General features: G+C 39.7%; 1 protein-coding gene across 1 annotated transcript in view; it reads right to left on the bottom strand.

Moving 5' to 3' along the window:
- The window catches only part of LOC131432302 (muscle M-line assembly protein unc-89-like), a 582,923-nt gene that overhangs the window by 13,495 nt on the left and 551,313 nt on the right, over nt 1-18,115 (bottom strand). Inside the window, exon 6 of the mRNA XM_058598498.1 lies at nt 11,884-14,298. Coding sequence (XP_058454481.1) covers nt 11,884-14,298 — 2,415 coding nt within the window. The remainder of the gene's footprint in view (nt 1-11,883; nt 14,299-18,115) is intronic.

The raw sequence follows: 18,115 nt of genomic DNA, 5'->3' as shown, positions 1-18,115 counted from the left end.
ATACTTTTTGATTCTTTTTTTTTGTGGTGAAATTTAGGTCAATAAGGGGTTAACCTCCAACTTAGTGCAGCACCATCGAGCAACAAGACTCCATGGAACAATTTTCTACCACCAGAGCCGTTCTACGGGATTACCACCCAATATGGAAGTAAAGGACACATCCTAGCTGAACTTGAAACAAGGTTCGCTGATTATGGTAAATTTCAGCACACGGAATAAGGTAGATTCAATATCAATACCGAAAGGATTCATTCACTCCAGGAGGAAAGATAAACCCCTCTGACTATAGCGCCTTACCACATTTGGTAAGAAACAGTAGAATATTCTTTAATTTTAGCTCCCCATACACAGACTCAACCATGTATGGAGAACCAAAATCCCGGATACGTAGTTTCATCAATACGACACACACGAATAATATTCTGCGCGCTGAACAGTAGCCGTGTGGTAGTTGAGTTTGCAATGTACAGTCAGAACTCTCACTCGAATACTGCAATCTTGCTTGGAAAATTCAGTAAGTTTCGCAAGTTTTAAAGCTGCACCAGCAGCTGGCATGTTTTTAACTAGTTGACATTAGTAAAGCTGGTTCAGGATCAACGATATTATTCGTTGCACCAGTTCTATCCCACCTCATCAGCCCATTCATTTCCAGTAATACAAGAATGCCTGACTGTCGTAACAAAAATAAATTCGTTTACCACAGATTCTCTGCTGAAGTGCCGATTGTATTCCATACAGAATCGTGTCGATTTCTGCTTGGAACACAGCACTAGAAATTGCTCTAGTTTAATTTCACGACAGAGACCGTTCATAAACCACGAAAAGCAGGGGAACTTTTTTACCTTCTCCCCCTTTCCCCCTCGTAGACTTTCGTTGACTTGTCCCCTCCCCATCCCATCTTGGAATGTTTACGTAGACTTTTCGTTTTCACAAAACATGATTAAATTTTTTTAAATCAATTTTTATTTACAAATAGTTTCATCATGATTTTATTCACTGATAGTTAACATTGACTTTTAGAGTTTCCCTGAAGAAATTCAGGAACACAATTGAAATAAAATATCCAGTTAAGTTTTAATCAAGGACGAGAGCACTTCGAATTTGTGTTATTAATAAATGTAATCAATCAGTTGGGGTAACCATTCGTGAATATTGTGACAGTACTAAGCCCACAAACGAGACGTTGTTCAGACCTTTTTTTTAGCACTAGTCTTGTAGCAGACAACAAACAATAGTATCCTGTCCAGTTTGCTTAAATTAAATGTTTCAGTCGGTGTTTAACCCGTTCATCTTCATACCTGTCGAGACAATCAGGGGTAATTTATAAAGTTAGGCTGTGAACCATTTTGCGAATGACTTGAACCTTTGCTTAAAGTTTGAATTATTTTTATCGATTAGTCAAGTTTAACTAAAACTACCACCCGATTCAAAGTTTGACAGATGGAAAGTTATTAGAAAATATTTTGCACTAAAAATGAAATGATAACAATTGGTATATTGATTGCAATACAAAGAACTTAAAAACTTTGAGTTTGACAATGTATTGAATTGGGGTATTTTCTTTTACTGTAAGTATAAAAGAAGTAATTTTTGCTGAACATTCAAAATTAAAATTGTTTTGCAAGATTTTTTTTTTAATAGTAGAAACTAACTACCGTACTGCCAAAAATAACCATCGTAGCAAGGCGACAAACGACAATTGGCTAACTCATCTTTGTAGCGGTGTTAGACGGGACCATCACTATCATCATCATCATCATCATCATCATCATCATCATCATCATCATCACATCACAACTGTTCGACTGTCTAAAACTAAAAGTTAAAATAATTCGCGAGATTGTCCACTGCCTTACTGTTATTAGAAATACTTAATAAGTGGTCTAAACAATATTTGTTTTTCAACAAGACGATACTACAAGCCAGAAAGCGAGCAAAGCAATGTACAATTTGTGTTGAAAGTTTGTTTAGTTGCATCGTTTTTAACTATGAAAGTCGTTTACCGGTGGAGTCATCAATTCTCGATTATTACAGATAAACAGCTGAAATCAGAAAGCGGAAAGACATGTTACCGAAGGCACCTTCAATATCTAGGAAAACTCCCAAGCGAAACTGCTTTTGTGAGAAAGCTTTTTCAATGTTGTACACAGCATCATGTAACAGGATTGTAGTGGACTTACCACTACATTGTTGCATTTCATGTAGCAGATATACACTTAAAATAACAACCCTGATATAGTGATCGACAGTACTATCAACTGTTTGGAGAAGAAATGAGCTAAGACTGATAGACTCATAGAGAAACTCTGCTTCCTCATGAGCGTTGCGCCTCCTTTGGTAATGAATTTGTAAATTATTTCTAAGCTCTTCTGCATAGCTGTCTTAGTTTACAAAGCTCAGCATTCTGCCAAGAAGCTCACCTACGAAAACCTTGTTACGATATTTACTTCCTCTAGATCATCAAGCTTGGTCAAAATCAACACTTCAAAAGTAATCCATTAGGACTAGCTTATTTGCATCTCCTGAGACCTCGCTAAATAAGTCATCGGTAGCATCGACTGGTACCGGGCAATACAAAGGGCAGAGACGTAATCAATGTTAGCTAATGGCCAGCACTTACTTGGAATTCCAGGTTCATATGGACGATTGTAATCTATAATTCCGATTAAATGAGCATTTCAATGATTTTCCGTTCCTTTCGGAATAGGGTACACGCTGCTGCTCACATTGTAGCTCGCATGCAGCCCAGGATATCTAAGGATCATGGACCTGTTAGGGCTCAATTTCAATTTGCTGCTTATCACAAATTGTACTGCCGATCGAGCGTCAGTAGACTGAACTGACTGGTTTTCACCATTTGCTGCTTGTTCAACAATAGTGAAATGGTATTGACATATGACAGCTAACAGTCCTCGGAATAGCTCGTTTGAGTTCCGTCCGTTATCGGAATTATTTAGACAAATCGTTTCACGAATTAAGAACGACCATGCACCACTACTCTTAAATTTGAGAAAGAGCTATTAATCTGTCTTAACTACATAAGTTCGGACCTGGTAAGTTTTTTTGTTTTGAGTCAAATTTAGTTGCAAGCTTTACTCCTAGTGCACCCCAGCCCCTCATAGTTTACGATTTGAACTAGAACGCTATATAATCGCCTTCGATCCTCTTACTCTCGTTCATAATTAATAAAAATATCAATGGTGAATGTTTAGCTTTAGTTAGCCTCACGACGGTCTAAGAATTTCACCTCTTACGCCGTAATACTAATACCCCCAACTAATTAATTTTTACTTCTTGATCTGGATTACAAACCAATGAAAATGGCAGTCGAGATATGTAGTATGAAGCTAATGGTGTTATGTGCGATAATTCCGCACCATCCGTTGCCAAATTTCACCACAACGTTTTTCACCGTAAAACTATTCTTTTGTTCGTATGAGACACAGATATGTCTGTGTTCCATGCTATTCGCCAAAAAATTCTTATTCATTCAAGCGGCTGTGGCAGTACGTGTGCACTTTCATGTATCGAATAATGCTGTCGTATGCAACTCGGTCAGACTTTTCCGTTGCTCGAGTTGTCAACATTTTTAAGGATTATGTGAACCCGGAGAGAGTAAATTGCATCATGTGCGAAGAATCTTTTATGAATACCCTCCAAATTATATATCGAATAAATTTAATTATCGCGCCAAGATCTTAAAGGTGCTTATAAGCTTCCGAGGAGCAAAATGAAATAATTGCGCAAACACACGATCGCGGGCATAGAAGTGGTTCCGAAAATCATTCTCAATTTAATGCAAATTCTACGATATATTAATTTTTGTGAAACATGCTTAGAAAATAAATACGAAAGACGTCCGTATAATATTACACTCCACAAACCTGAAAACCCGAATAAACCTTTTGAAACACCCTCCATTTGTATATTTTCATAGATCAACCAAATCTATTTTTAACCGCGGTGGATAGCTTTTCTCGTTACGCGATACTCATTCACCTAAAATCACGTTCAATCTCCGATATAAGAGCTGGTTTAATAAAATTAATTTTTGGTTATACAAATCCGAAGAAAATAGTTTGTGATAACGAACCAGCTCTTAAATCTGTCGAGATCCGCTCCATTTTTATAGACTAAATTTTCAAGTAGCATACACCCCTTCAAACCTAGTCATTCCAATGGCATCGTGAAAGATTCCACTTAACACTGAGTGAAATCTTTCGTTGCATAAAAGATAAATACGACGACTTATCTCAAAAACAAATATTCAAAATTGCAGTTGGACTCTACAATCAAACAATTCACACGGGGCATCGACATAAACCCTTCAAAATCCTTTTTTGGACAGCGAGAGGAAGACGAGTTACCGCTTGACTTGGACAAACTATTTCAGAACAGACAAGACATTACAGACGAAGTGACTTTGAAACTTGGTAAAACAGCGGAACGATGTGTCAATCATCAAAATAAATCAAGAGAAACAGAGCCAAATTTTGAGGAAAATGAAGAAGTATTTAACACCACACCAAAAATCAATTTGCAGAACAAAGACCTCATTACCGAAAACAACGAACAAATTAAGATTAACTATAAAGTCCAAGACAGGCTCAACAGGCTCATTAAACTTTATTTTAGTCAATAATATAATACAATATTAAGGCACACTGTTTAAGCTGCCTTTTCATTGCCCGGAATGGAACAATGCGAAGGGACCCAGACGAACGATATTGAATAAGACCATTCAGAGAAAGTTCTCAAGTGTTCCCGTATTTTCCCCAGGAAATATGGGAGATACTTTCCTGACTTCATTGCCCGGAGAGATTCTATTGAGCTTAGACTGTCCGTGACAATGACGTAATGGTCTTTGGGCAAGGTTTCAATGATCTCGAGTGTGTACTGAATAGCAGCTAATTCTGCGACGTAAACTGAAACCGGATCACTGAGTTGAAACGAAGCGGTGATGTTCTGATTGAAGATGCCGAAGCCTGTGGACTTGTTGATGTTTGATCCGTCAGTATAAAACATATTTTCACAGTTGACTGTTCTAAATTTGTTATTAAAGATAATAGAGGTCACTTGAGGTCGTACGTGATCCGGAATTTTACTAATCTCTTCCTTCATGGATGTGTCGAAAAACACAGCAGAATCAAAAATATCCAAGAAATGAGCACGGTTGAAAGCAAACGAAGAAGGGTTAATATTCTGAGCCATGTAATGAAAATACAAGGACATAAAACGGGTTTGAGAGTTAAGCTCAACCAACGTTTCGAAGTTTTCAATCGCCAGAGGATTCAAAATGTCGCATAGAATGAGCAAACGATATGAGAGATCCCAGAACCGGTTTTTCAATGGAAGAAGGCCCGCCAGCATTTCGAGGCTTATCGTATGAGTCGATTGCATGCAACCCAAGGCAATACGCAAACAACGATACGGAATTCTTTCCAGCTTGGTGAAATGAGTGTTCGCCACGAACCGGAAGCAGAAGCATCTGTATTCCATTATGGACAATATCGTTGTTTGGTACAGCCTGATCAGGTCTCATGATGCTGGGGTGGCCCCAAGTTCCGGTTATTGTACGAAGAAAGATGATTCTCTGTTGGCATTTTTGTTTCAGATACCTAATGTGACATCCTCAGGTGCTTTTGGAGTCGAACCAGACCCCGAGATATTTAAATGTAAAGAACTGAGCTATGGTTTCACCTCTTAGTTGAAGCTGTAGTTGTGCTGGTTCTCGCTCGCTCAGTTTTCTCCGTAGAGAACTCGATACCTATCTGAAGAGCCCATGATGACAAGTTGTCGAGAATAATGGTTCTTGGAGATCGACAGCTTTGAGTCCTATAATATACACAACGCTGTCGTTGGCAAGTTGTCTTAGTGTGCAAGATGTGTTGATACATTCATCGATATTACTTAAAAATTGTATAAAAGGAGGCTTACGTAAAAATTGTGTAAAAGGGGGCCTAAGCATGAGCCCTGAGGAAGACCCATGTAGCTGAATCTCGGACAATAGATTTTACAAAAAGTTTTTCAGAAGTGATGAAAGAACATACTGATGCAACTTCTCAGATTTGATGCTAATGGAAACCGCCCCTTGATGGCTAAGAAAACTGACGCTTCAAATGCCATTTGAATTTCTGTTGAGAGCAAATGCCATTTGAATTTCTGTTGAGAGCAACGCAAGACAATCGTTCGTTCCTTCGCCCTTGCGGAAACCAAATTGTGTATCTGAAAGCAAGCCATTAGTTTCGAGCCAATTGTCTAAGCGAAAAAGAGTATTTATTCCGAACAATTTGCGGATACAGGAAAGCATAGCAATCGGCCGATATGACTTGTGGTCGGAGGCTGGTTTTCCTGGTTTTTGAATGGCGATCACTTTCACTTGTCTCCAGTCATTTGAAACCATATTGCCCTCAAGGAACTTATTGAATAAAGTCAACAAGCGCCTTTTGGCGGGGTCAGGCAGATTTTTCAACAAGTTGAATTTGATTCTGTCTAACCCCGGGGCTCTATTGTTACATGACAAGAGTGCAAGTGAGAACGGTGTTTCGTTTGTATTGGGTATCGCGGCGCGGGTGATCTTCTGTTCCGGAACAGAGTCTTGGGAGGACGGATGTTAGTTTTCGTGCCGGGTACACGTTTCGTCTGAGCTTGAGTCGCGGTGTCGAGAATCAAGCCAGCCAAAAACGTATACTCTTCCTCCGGAGGAAGTTGTTGAGTTCTTTCAAGTTTCTCAGATATCGAGGTCGCATAGCTATTCCAATCAATATTTCATGTGAGGTCATACGAAACATTGATTGTCTTCAATGGTTTTGAGCCGCTGGTGATTGAGATTACGATCGGTAGATGATTGCTACCGCGGGGATCAGGAATTACCTCCCACGTGCAATCCAACCATAGCGATGTCAAGGAAAGGGATAAATCCAGCACACTTGGTCTTGCTGGTGGTGCAGAAACCCGTGTCATTTCACCCGTGTTTAAGATTGTCATATTGAAGTTGTCGCAAATATCATAGATCATAGTTGATCTGTTATCATAAAGACAACCCCATCCCGTAACGTGTGAGTTAAAGTCCCCTAAAACCAACATCGGTGCGGGGAGGAGCTCAATGATATCACTGAGCCGCCGGTGTACCAAGGCTCTAGGCGGAATGTAGATTTAAATTTGACATGTTGCGGAACTACCTCCGCGCAGAAAAAAAAGAATCGGGGAGAAATAGAACAGTCGAATTCAAGAAGGAAAAAAAACTAAATAATAATACTAAATTTAAATAAAACGGGGGCCACCAAGGCCCAGCCCTCGTTGATCGGCGTATCGCCGCTTCGATGGTGTGCAAAAAAACCTCCGAGAAAAAAAGCACACTCTTTTGCAATCCGCTCAGTGATGTCACATACACCGCTGGACTTGTCTTGATCGATCAAACAATCAACGGCTAAGGGAACTGTTTCGATCGTCCGCTCACAACAATGCACTGCTTTAGTGTATAATGTGCAAAAAACCTCTCACAGGAAAAAGCACTATTGTCTATTACACAATAGCGGTATAATCTAGTTTTGATCGTCCGCTCACTTTATCCCACACGGCACTGGTTTTCAACGCTTCGCAGTAAATACCAAACACTTCCGTTCACTCGGAAGGTTTAAACGGCAATGGCTCATTAAAATTGTAAATGATCAACAAAACATTATAAAAGATAACGTTGTTGAATTTCGGCAAAACTATATAATCTGAAAGAATGTCTCTGATGAGATTAATATTGTAAAAAAATTATTCAATCTAAACCTAAATATTGATCTGTTAACATCTCACGTGAATAACATATTTGAAGCTATTCAATTGTAAAAACTAAACACAATTTCTAAAGACATTTTATCGTCCGAAGAACTTAATGGAGCAACTAAAATTCTCGAAAACGAAAATGTAAATATCCAAAGCCTTGATCAAGTGTTAGAATACCTAGACTTAGCAATGTTTCGTAAAGATACAAAAATGGTGTTCCTCATCCTGATCCCGACGCTGAAGACAGACATCCTGCAACATCAACTATTGGAACCGGTTGTTAAGATAAAAGAATGCTTAACCTACATTTCGCGGAAGCTCTCATCAACGAACAATCAACTTACCTTATAACCGGAGAATGTACAAAAATACTAAGAATATCATCTGCAACGAACAACAAGTAGAAGATGTTTCCAGACACTTGCTATTCAAAACTCCTGAGAGGAGTATCCGGAAGCTGTGGCCTTATCGAGGCACCAAACGAATCTCTAGTAACTACGTCCTTATTGCAGGAGAAGAGAGCAACCCGATTACATCTAACTGTGGCCTCTCGAATAGAAACATTTTCAAAAATACGCTAATATTCTTCCGGAGCTGTACAGTAAAAGTTCACCGACATTGATTATGTAACAAAGCAAGAACCACTACTCATTCCATTACACAGTTCAGAAATCATTAATAAAACGGTCAGCGCCAACTATACCCTCGAAAAACTGGAAGAAGTCCATATGCAAACCTGAAGACAATTATACACATTACATAGAAAGCAAATATATTCGACCTTTGGAACATCGTTAGTCATTTTTACTATTGTCATCATCCTGATACGTCTGTCATCTCCTATTGGTAAAGCGGCTGCCCCAAGCCTTTTCCCAGTCGTTGAAGTCTCCGGTTATCACCACCGGCTTCCGACCCACCAGATCACCGGTCAACATGTCGACCATCCGGGTGAACTGGTCTATTGATCATCTCGGTAGAGCGTAGCAGCTACAATAGTACACTCCGTTCACCTTCGCTATGGCTACTCCCTCCGCTTGCGTTTTCACCACCTCTTGCACTGGGTATCGACAAGTCATCAAGATCGCCACAGTCTTGGATTCGTCCGCCACCCAGTTCCCGTTATCTACTGGTATGCGATAGGGATCCGAGAGAATGGCGACATCAATGCCTCATTACGCCACTGATTTGAGCAGCAGTTGCTGGCCAGCTGCACAGTGATTTAGATTCAGAGGTGCTACTTGCATGTTGTTTTACTCCCTCCACTTTTTGAACAAGTAGGTCCGCCCATGACGTGGTTTGTTGCCTTCTTCTTGCTCGCGCACAGCATGCAACGTAGCGTTCTTTCACATGCATACGCCTTGTGCCCCTCGCCGCCGCAACGCTTGTAGAGGTTGCTCAAGTCTGAGCCTTTCAGTCCCATGACTTGTGGCCAGGTGCGAAACAACTGAAGCGCATGTCCACCACCGGCGCTTGGTAAGCGGTCACTGGGCATACCGACGATCCGATCTTTAGCCTGCCCACTTTGAGGATCATATTAGCATCCGTGGCCGATAGCTTGAATGTAGCTATCTGGGTGCCCTGTGGTCCTTTCCTCATGGGGATGGATTCCCGTGGGACATCCACACCTCCTTGCTCCTTGATGGCCATGGCAAGTTCTTCTGCGGTGGCGATTTCATTCAACCGTTTGCACTGGAGTGCAACCTCATTACGCAGGGCTCTAACCTCGGCCGTGTCGCCCAAGACTTGTTGGGCCAGCGCAACAAGCTAAGTTCCACCCACCTGTGCTCCCTATTTTAACTTGAGCAGCATCTCTCCCGTTTTCGTGCGACGGATGCTGCGAACCTCTTTGCCAAGTTCGGCTAGCTTTGCCTCATTCCGTATGGCCTTGAGCACATCGGCGTACATTTCTTTGTCGGCCTTAACCAACCAAGCCTCGCCTTTGTCCCTAGCCCTCCACTCGGGAATGGGCCCAGCATCTTTTTGGACCCTTTTCTTCTTGGCGACCTTCAGCCATGGTTGCTCAGGCTGATTCTCGCCGGGTTCGCTTTAATGGCTCGAATTCGGGGGTCGAGTGCCGAGGTTTGGGTTGAGCCCCTTGCCACGTTCCTTCGCCCCATCATTTCTGCCATGGTCTTTACTCCTTTTGGCCTTGGGAGTCAGGCGTTTACTACCTGGAGAATCCCTGGCGCATTTCCGGCGCTGTTTATTCCACTCAATCGTGAGCCGGAGCGCTTAGTCGACTGCATCCTGGTTTTTATCGCTATCGAAGGTGAAGGGCTCTGTTTGAGAACACTTCTCCGCCTATCCGCCACCCTATAGCCGCACTATCAACGCCTCTTGGTCCCTTTTAGCTACGTTCACGGCCTTACGCAGCTTCAGCAAATTCACCTTCAGCTCCTTGCTGATGTTGGTTTTCTTCTGCGTGAATTCGATAATCACGTCGAGTTATTCTATGACCGCTGTCATACTCGGCTTGACTACTTCATTCCCTTGCTCCCGGGACTCAGGCTGGTCCACTGATTTGACAGGGGCATTGCTGTCGCTCGTCCCCTCAGCTACTGCTTCGCTCTCCTCTCTCGCACCCGTTCTGGATAGAGACCACCCCAAACCCTCTCTTGCGAAAGGGTTTACCTCCTTGCTCGACGCCGATGTTGATGGTGTAAAACTCATTTTATATGGGTCCAAGTTATGGCTACCGTCAAACCCAGTCGAAAGTAGTCGCTATCGTGATCCCATAGTTACCTATGCGGTGCAGTGAGGCCATGCGAGGGTTGGTTTTACGCTCAGAGCCGGATCAGTGCAAATCAGGAAAAGGGCATCTAAACCTACTTCCACCCAGTCATCCCAACCAGGTGGCTGAAAGTGAGACAGCGTGCCATAAGGCCTACCACGGTTATATGGGTCGGAAGGCAGCTGCGGCATTAGCCTACTCGCCATTTCAAGCCGGTTCCACCCTGCTTTACTGAAGGAGTAGCTTCTTTATATATTCCGATCTACCGTATCGTATCCGTGGATGGTATGGTAGCCAGTATGCCATAGTTAGGACCTCACTGGCGTCAGTCCTAACGTGCCGAGTTGGCACTCCCGCTGGCTTGTGCACATTGAGCGTCACACGATTGCTTTAGTAGGACTTACTTGAAGATACATGCAGCTTTTTATAGAGGATTAGCGGAGCCCCCTGCCAAACCCCACCACATCCTAGGCAAGCGCTACAACTCGCAGTTGCCGGGGGAGGGGTAGTCAGGCCTTTAGACATGGTCCCTGCTGCCCCAACTAACTTGAGGAATGTATTTCTTTCAAAGCTCGTAACTCAAATTTTCTACCCGGATATCACTATATCAATCCGCGGTATTTACAAGATTTCTACATAAAGTTTCTTTATAAGATGCTTGATTCACACGTGTTTCTTCATGCAGTTCATTTAAGTGTTTAAATTCCGAAACACAAAATCAAAACTGGAGCAATCATAGCAAGTAAACATTCTATTTAATTCAAATTTGAAATCTTCGTATTTCAAAACATAACGCCTGAATATATGTGACAAAAATTACCATCGTAGCAGAAAGACGCCTGAAGTTATACCCAACAGCGTCAAGTGCGTTTAAATTACAGAGAAATCAGTCCAAATGGACCATGATCCGAGAAGTTTCAATCATGGTGTATTATCATAACATGAAAATATATTATTTTCCCCAAATCATGACTCGTTTTGCTCATTTCTGGAATCGGAATTTTGTCCGTGTACTTAGAATAACTGTCGGTCTTCTACTTGATTTACCACATCATGACTGTTCTAAAAAAATAGTACGTGCTGGATGGGTGTGGTATAGGATGACTAACGGCCTTAGTTCATGCTGGATGATATGGTACTACATGGATAACTAACAAGACCTCTTTGGTGCGATGCCCTAAAAGCACCCGTACAGTCGAGTGATTGAAAGCAGTATGAGTTATCACAAAGGTGTAGACAGTCTGAGTTGTACTTCGCTCCTAAAACGCGTTAAAAATTTTCTGTGAAGAGTCCTGGTTAGAATTTTAAGAGTGGAAATCGAACACGTATTAGGCTTGTTTAGGTAAATCAGATCTATATGATTAAGTTATGCATACCTTTAATAGGGTGTATGAATGTTGGTGGAACTAACTCAACTTCATGTTTGTCTGGCAGTTCGAATACAGTAATTATACAATAATCACTCACTTCGCCATTAGCTGTTTTTACACAACATTTGTATACGCCTGAATCTTCTTTGTTTGCTCTATAAATTTCAAGAGTAATAAAACCGTAGTGAACACTACTCACGCATCTTTTATTCATTTCAAATATTTTGCCATCTTTAAACCAAACAACTTCAATATTCTGGTTGTCAGAACAACAGCAGTTCAAATTAATTGTTTTTCCTTTGAGTAATGTTTGACTTCTTAAGCGGCTAATGAACTCAACATCAACTTTTTTTTTCGTTAGCTGCGATCCAATCTGAGACTGATACTGTCCAGATAATATTTTCTGACTTAATTTAATTTTTGGCACATGTTTATCTTCGGGTTCTTCTGTCGAATTTGTTTGAAGCACAGATGTAATAACTGTATCTATTTTATTAATTGGTTCTTCTTCAATAAGAACTTTCGATTGCTTTTTGCGCATTTTTTTAATCTTCGGCCCTCGTTTAATCACTTTTTTTGACACAGATATAGAGTTCGTATACTCTGCATCATCCATCTGATCGCGTTCTACTTGTGTCTCAGATTCTGTCGAATCTGATTTTGTGCTTTGTGCAACATGTTCTGACTCATCTTCATTTAATAGATTGGCCTCTACTGCTATTGAATCATGTTCTTCCGAAACATAATCCTCATATTCACTTTCAGCACTCGTGTCTGTTTCCCATTCCCATAATCTTTCAGGAGTATGTCCTCGCACATAATAAGCACCATCTTCCAGAAATACAACCTCACAATGCTTTCTATGCTTTTCTTTTACGTCGTCGTCTGTATATTTTCTTTTAGGATTAGCGTGAAAGATTCCATAAGAAGGCGTTTTCATTTTGCCTTCAATGCGAAGATGGTAGCGCAGTTCAGAAGATCCAAAATCATTGTGTACTTTTACTAGATATCTTCCGTTATCTCGAGCTTGTGGCTTGTGTATGCACAATTTGTACACGCCCATTGGTTCACGGATTTGAATATATTTATCATTATTTTTGATAGCGATGCCATCCAAATACCATTGAACTAGTAATAATCCGTCTCCATTAATGTGTGTTTCAAGAATAAGATCATCAACACGGAAGTCGTATCGTTCTTTTATTCCCGTGATAAATATTGGAGCCATTCCAATTGCTGTATCGGGTTTTTTGATAACTGTTACGTTGGCTTGACTTCTGATTAAACAATCTTTATGCTTCACGACGGCAGTGTAAACACCTTCATCAGTCTCAGAAACTTTTGTAATTAGCACTATTCCTGTTGAATCGCGCGTTTGATTTCTTATAATTTTGGTAAACTCTAGGGGTTCGTTGTTCTTTAGCCACCTTATTTCAGGCTTGGGACCAGATAATGTACAAAACAGTTTTAGTGATCCGCCATCCACGGCTATTGTATCTCGCAACTCTGTAATAAATTTAAGCGAATTTTTGCTGTCGGAGTTTGAATCTTGAATAATCTCTGGCAACAACCGTTGGTACCTCTTATTAAGGTGAGTTTCCTCATTATTTTCATTCACTGGTATTTTGAATGTATCTATTAATCTATTTGTTGTCATTCTGTCTATGTCTTCAGATTTTATTACAGTTTGCTTCAAAAGTTGTATACTGTGCCTTTCTGAGTTTATTTCTTGTGTTGTATTTGTGTCAAATGGAGATGAACGCATTATCTGTTTAGTATTTTTCCTCCTCATTTTCTTAATGTTTGCGTCATTCTCTTTTATTTTTGCTGACTTCAGTTTATTTTCACCCTCTGTATTTTGATTGCCAATCTCTTCTGTGCTCTCTTCTCTAATAAATTGTTCTTGATTTTTGTCTTCCATTTGGTCTTCGGTTGATGGTTTATACGGTTCATATTCACTATTTGTGCTTGTGTCAGTTTCATATTCCCATAATTCCTCGGGTGTTTGACCACGAACATAGTACGATCCGTCTTCCAACCATACAAATTCTCTCGGTTCTCGTTTCACTAACTCGACCGTAGAGGGTTCTGAATAATATCCACGTTTTATTACTTTTGGGTCATGGTACATTATACCGCGAATATGGCAATACTCATCTTTGTTAAGCTGCCTAACTACATGTGTAATGATGTCTTTTCCTGCCACATTTTCAGCTACACATGCATATCGTCCTTCATCGATTCGCTGAGGATCATGGATTGTAAGTTTATGTATACCATCCGGTTCTCTTAGTGCAAAATATTTATTACACTCAATATCTTCAATTCGAATTCCATCTTTGAGCCATTTGATGTTTGGAGTAGGGCTACCTCGAACGTGTAGTTCCAGAACCAAATCATTTACTTGGATATTAAAGTATTCTGAAATAAAAACAGAAAATAACCGATTAAAGCAGAGTGAATGGAATTGGAATAATAAGCATTTAACACATGGATCAATAAGTCCCAAGACTAAAGCAGAGAATGCGCTCGTAGTAAACCAGTAACCACGTCTTTCTAGAGTACTAACCTTTGCTTGAAACGGGTCAAAATTTTAAGTCGATCCGACCAGAAACAGCTGAGTTATCGAGGTTGGAGTAAAGTCGTTTTGTAGTTTGTTTAAAAAATGGAAAAACCCGAGTTTCGTGTTTTGATAAAACATTGTTTTTAATGGGTAAAAACACCGTGCAAGCGAAACAATGGATTGAAAAATGTTATCCGGACTCTTGTCCATCGAAAGCAACGATTTGTCGGTGGTTCGCCGAGTTTAAACGTGGTCGTACCGACACAAGTGACGCGGAACGCTCGGGTAGACCTATGAAAGCCGTTACACCGGAAAATGTGAGTGAAGTGACAAAAATTATAATGAAAGATCGTAAAGTGAAGCTCCGTGAGATTGCTGAGATGACACAGATATCATATGGAAGTGTATTTACTATCCTTCATGAAAAATTGAGCATGAAAAAGGTTTTTTCCAAGTGGGTGCCGCGATTGCTTTCGATGGAACAAAAACAGCAACGAGTCGATGATTCAGAAAGCAGTTTATCGAAAAAAAAATGTTGGAACCATTGTGTCACCCTAAAAGGTGATTACGTTGATGAATAAAAAAATATTGCAAAAAAAATGTTCCATTGTTAGTCTCAGTACTTATTGATCCATGTGTTATAAACAATGACTCCCGACAAACGCCAGTGTAGAGAGGTATCGTTTAGTCGTTTAATTATTTATTCGTTGATAAGAAAAAATATTGAAGAAGGAGTCAAAAAACAGAAGAATAAAGAAGTATACATGTTTACAGGATGAAGCGAAAAGTCAGTAGAAATAAAATAAAGCAAATCATTCTGCTTGAACGAACCACGTCAAACCAGTTGTGTACGTAAAACTAGTTCAATCCACCTAGTAGTGCCATATTGCTTTTCTCATATTACTCATACTAACAGAAATATTACTGTGGTCTAGATAAAATTTTTCCCATTGAATAGAAACAGGAAAGGTTTTTGGGGCGTAAGCTGGCATAACTTACAAATCGAAAAAGTATTGAACCAAAATTCCATTTTTGCAGCGTCGGCCCAAATGACGTCTTAAAATGCACATAACTCTGCAGTTCCGGAATATCTTTTAAGCGGGACTTTTGTTTGTGATACTCGGTTGAGCTTTCTCGGAGAAAAGTGTGTACCGGTGTAAAGATTTATATCCCTATTTACGGAACCGCATTCCGGAGACCGGTATAGCCGAAGATGATTTGTATGACCAGCAACTTACATAACCTATACAGAATAGTTTTGAGTCCAAGTTTGAAACTTTTTCTCTCTATTTTGCATCCACGCTCTATATGATGGCTAGGAATTTCTTACACTCTTAACCTTGACATTACAGAAACGGTAATCAGATCCGACCGAAATTCAGGAATTTAGTAAAGCGCTGTAAGACCTTTCACTTGAATCTAAGTTCGAGAAAATCGGTAAAAACCAACTCGGAGAAAAGTTATTGATTCCGGGACCGGATTCTAGGCACCGGTAAATCCTGCGACCTAAAAGAATTCATTAACTATTTACGAGATATTAGCTCAAATTTACAAATTCTTCTATAAAAGAAAACTATTGAATGTTCCCATATAGAAAAGCTATGCAATCACTGTGAAAACCGACAAATAATGTCACTCAATTTTTTCAGAGTTTGTTCACAAACTTCTTGCGGTCCCGTACAAAATTCCTGAATTTCAGTTGCATCCGACTTCCGGTTCCGTAGGTGATGTGCACCAAATATGTGAAAATAATATCACTCACGTTTTTCTGAAATGGCTAGACCGATTTTCACAAACTTACATTCAAATGAAAGGTCTTGCGCTCCCATACAAAATTCCTGAGCTTGGTTTAGTTCTGACTTCCGGTTTCGGAGTTATAGGGTGATATGCACAAAAATGTGAAAATATTGTCACTCACTTTTCAATGATATGGCTGACTAGATTTAAATGAAAGGTCACGCGGTTCCATACAAAGTTCTTGAATTTCATTTCGATCCGACCTCCGGTTCCGCAATTACAAGGTGATATGCACAAAAACGTGTTTAATTTTTCTCGAAGATCACGGAATCGTTTTTGACCGCCATAGATTCAACTTAAAATTCAGATGCCATAAGAATATTCCAATTTTCGTTCGGTTCCAACCCCTGATTTCGGAAGTAGGGTGCTTAGTGTAAAAATGTCATTTTCAAGAATATTATGTTCATAAGATACCAATTCTTTAAACTGGCTGGTAAATTTCACTACTTTGCAGATCATAGTTATGAAGAACCACAAACAAATTTGTTAGTCATATTAGTTTATGGTTGAATGAGCCGATTGTCACTATGACGATATCCAGATCCGGATGACCGACAAAAGTAATCAAATGTGATAAAATGGAGCTCACTTCAGCTTCTCACATATGATTGAATAAATTTTCACGGACTAAAATTGAAATGTAGTATATCAATGTAGTAGATGCAACAGAAGTCGACGAAACTCTTTTCTTAACTTTTTTAAATTGTAGTCATATTATGAGTTTTTGCTGTAATATATAGGCGAAAATAAATAATATGAGAAAGGCATCATTGCACTACTAGGTGGATTAAAACAGGTTTCACAAACTTAAATCCTTATGATTTTCAAAAATTTTCTATAAGACAAGTGTGATTTTCATCTGAGCCTAAATTTGTTGAAATCGGCTCAGGCATCTCGGTGAAAAGTGAGTACATATTTTTTGCAATTCTTCGCACATTTTTACAGTAATTCGGAAACCGGAAATAGGATCCATATGAGATTTACAAAATTTCTATGGGACAATAGTTACTTTGAGCCTAAGTTTGTTAAAGTCGGTTCAGCCATCTCGGAGAAAAGTGCGTGCCTATTTTTCTCACATACATACACAGACATTGTGCATATACATCGAATGGTATATGATACTATTTCCTCCGAATTTCGGTTCGAAAGTCGGCTTCAAAAGATATTCCTAGCAAACTTTCAAATATTTATTCCAGTTGCCAAAATATTAGGGGGAGCAAAGCCACTCCAATAAATTTTTGAAGGGGCAAAAAGTGCTATGCCTCTCCATCGTTGCCGCGCTTGAGTGCAACTAATTAAATCTGACCGGTATTATGGGGTAAAATGTGCAAAAAAATGAAAATATGTTTTCTATCTTTTCTCCTAGATGGCGCGACCGATTTTCACAAACTTAGGTACAAATGAAAGGTCCTGTAGTCTCATACGTAATTTCTGAATATAGGGTAAAGTATGTAAAAAAATGTATACCATCACTGAAAAGGACGAAAACCCATAAAAAGTTTTCTAAATCGACCTCAAATCTTCTCCAATTGATAATTTTTTTCAGTAGACGGTCGAACAAACCGATTTCGGTTATTCTTTTAAGAATCGAAGAAAATTATTTTGAAGAATACCACAGTATTATATATGATAGTATGATTGATATGAGAAAGGCACTAGGTGGATTAAAACAGGTTTTTATTTATGTGAGAGGAATAACAATTATGAGAAAGATAATCGATATTATCAATCACCTATTGGACCCCAGCCTCCTCAAATGTAAGGTAGCATAAAGGTTAGTACCAAATACAAATTATAATACCCCCAGGTCGTTTACGAACGAATCACTAATATTTGGTTCAACGAATCATCATTTTAGCTTAGCTGCATTTATCTTTG

This window comes from Malaya genurostris, chromosome 2 (assembly GCF_030247185.1).
Source record: "Malaya genurostris strain Urasoe2022 chromosome 2, Malgen_1.1, whole genome shotgun sequence".
NCBI lineage: Eukaryota > Metazoa > Arthropoda > Insecta > Diptera > Culicidae > Malaya > Malaya genurostris.
This window is presented reverse-complemented; position numbering and strand designations above follow the sequence as displayed.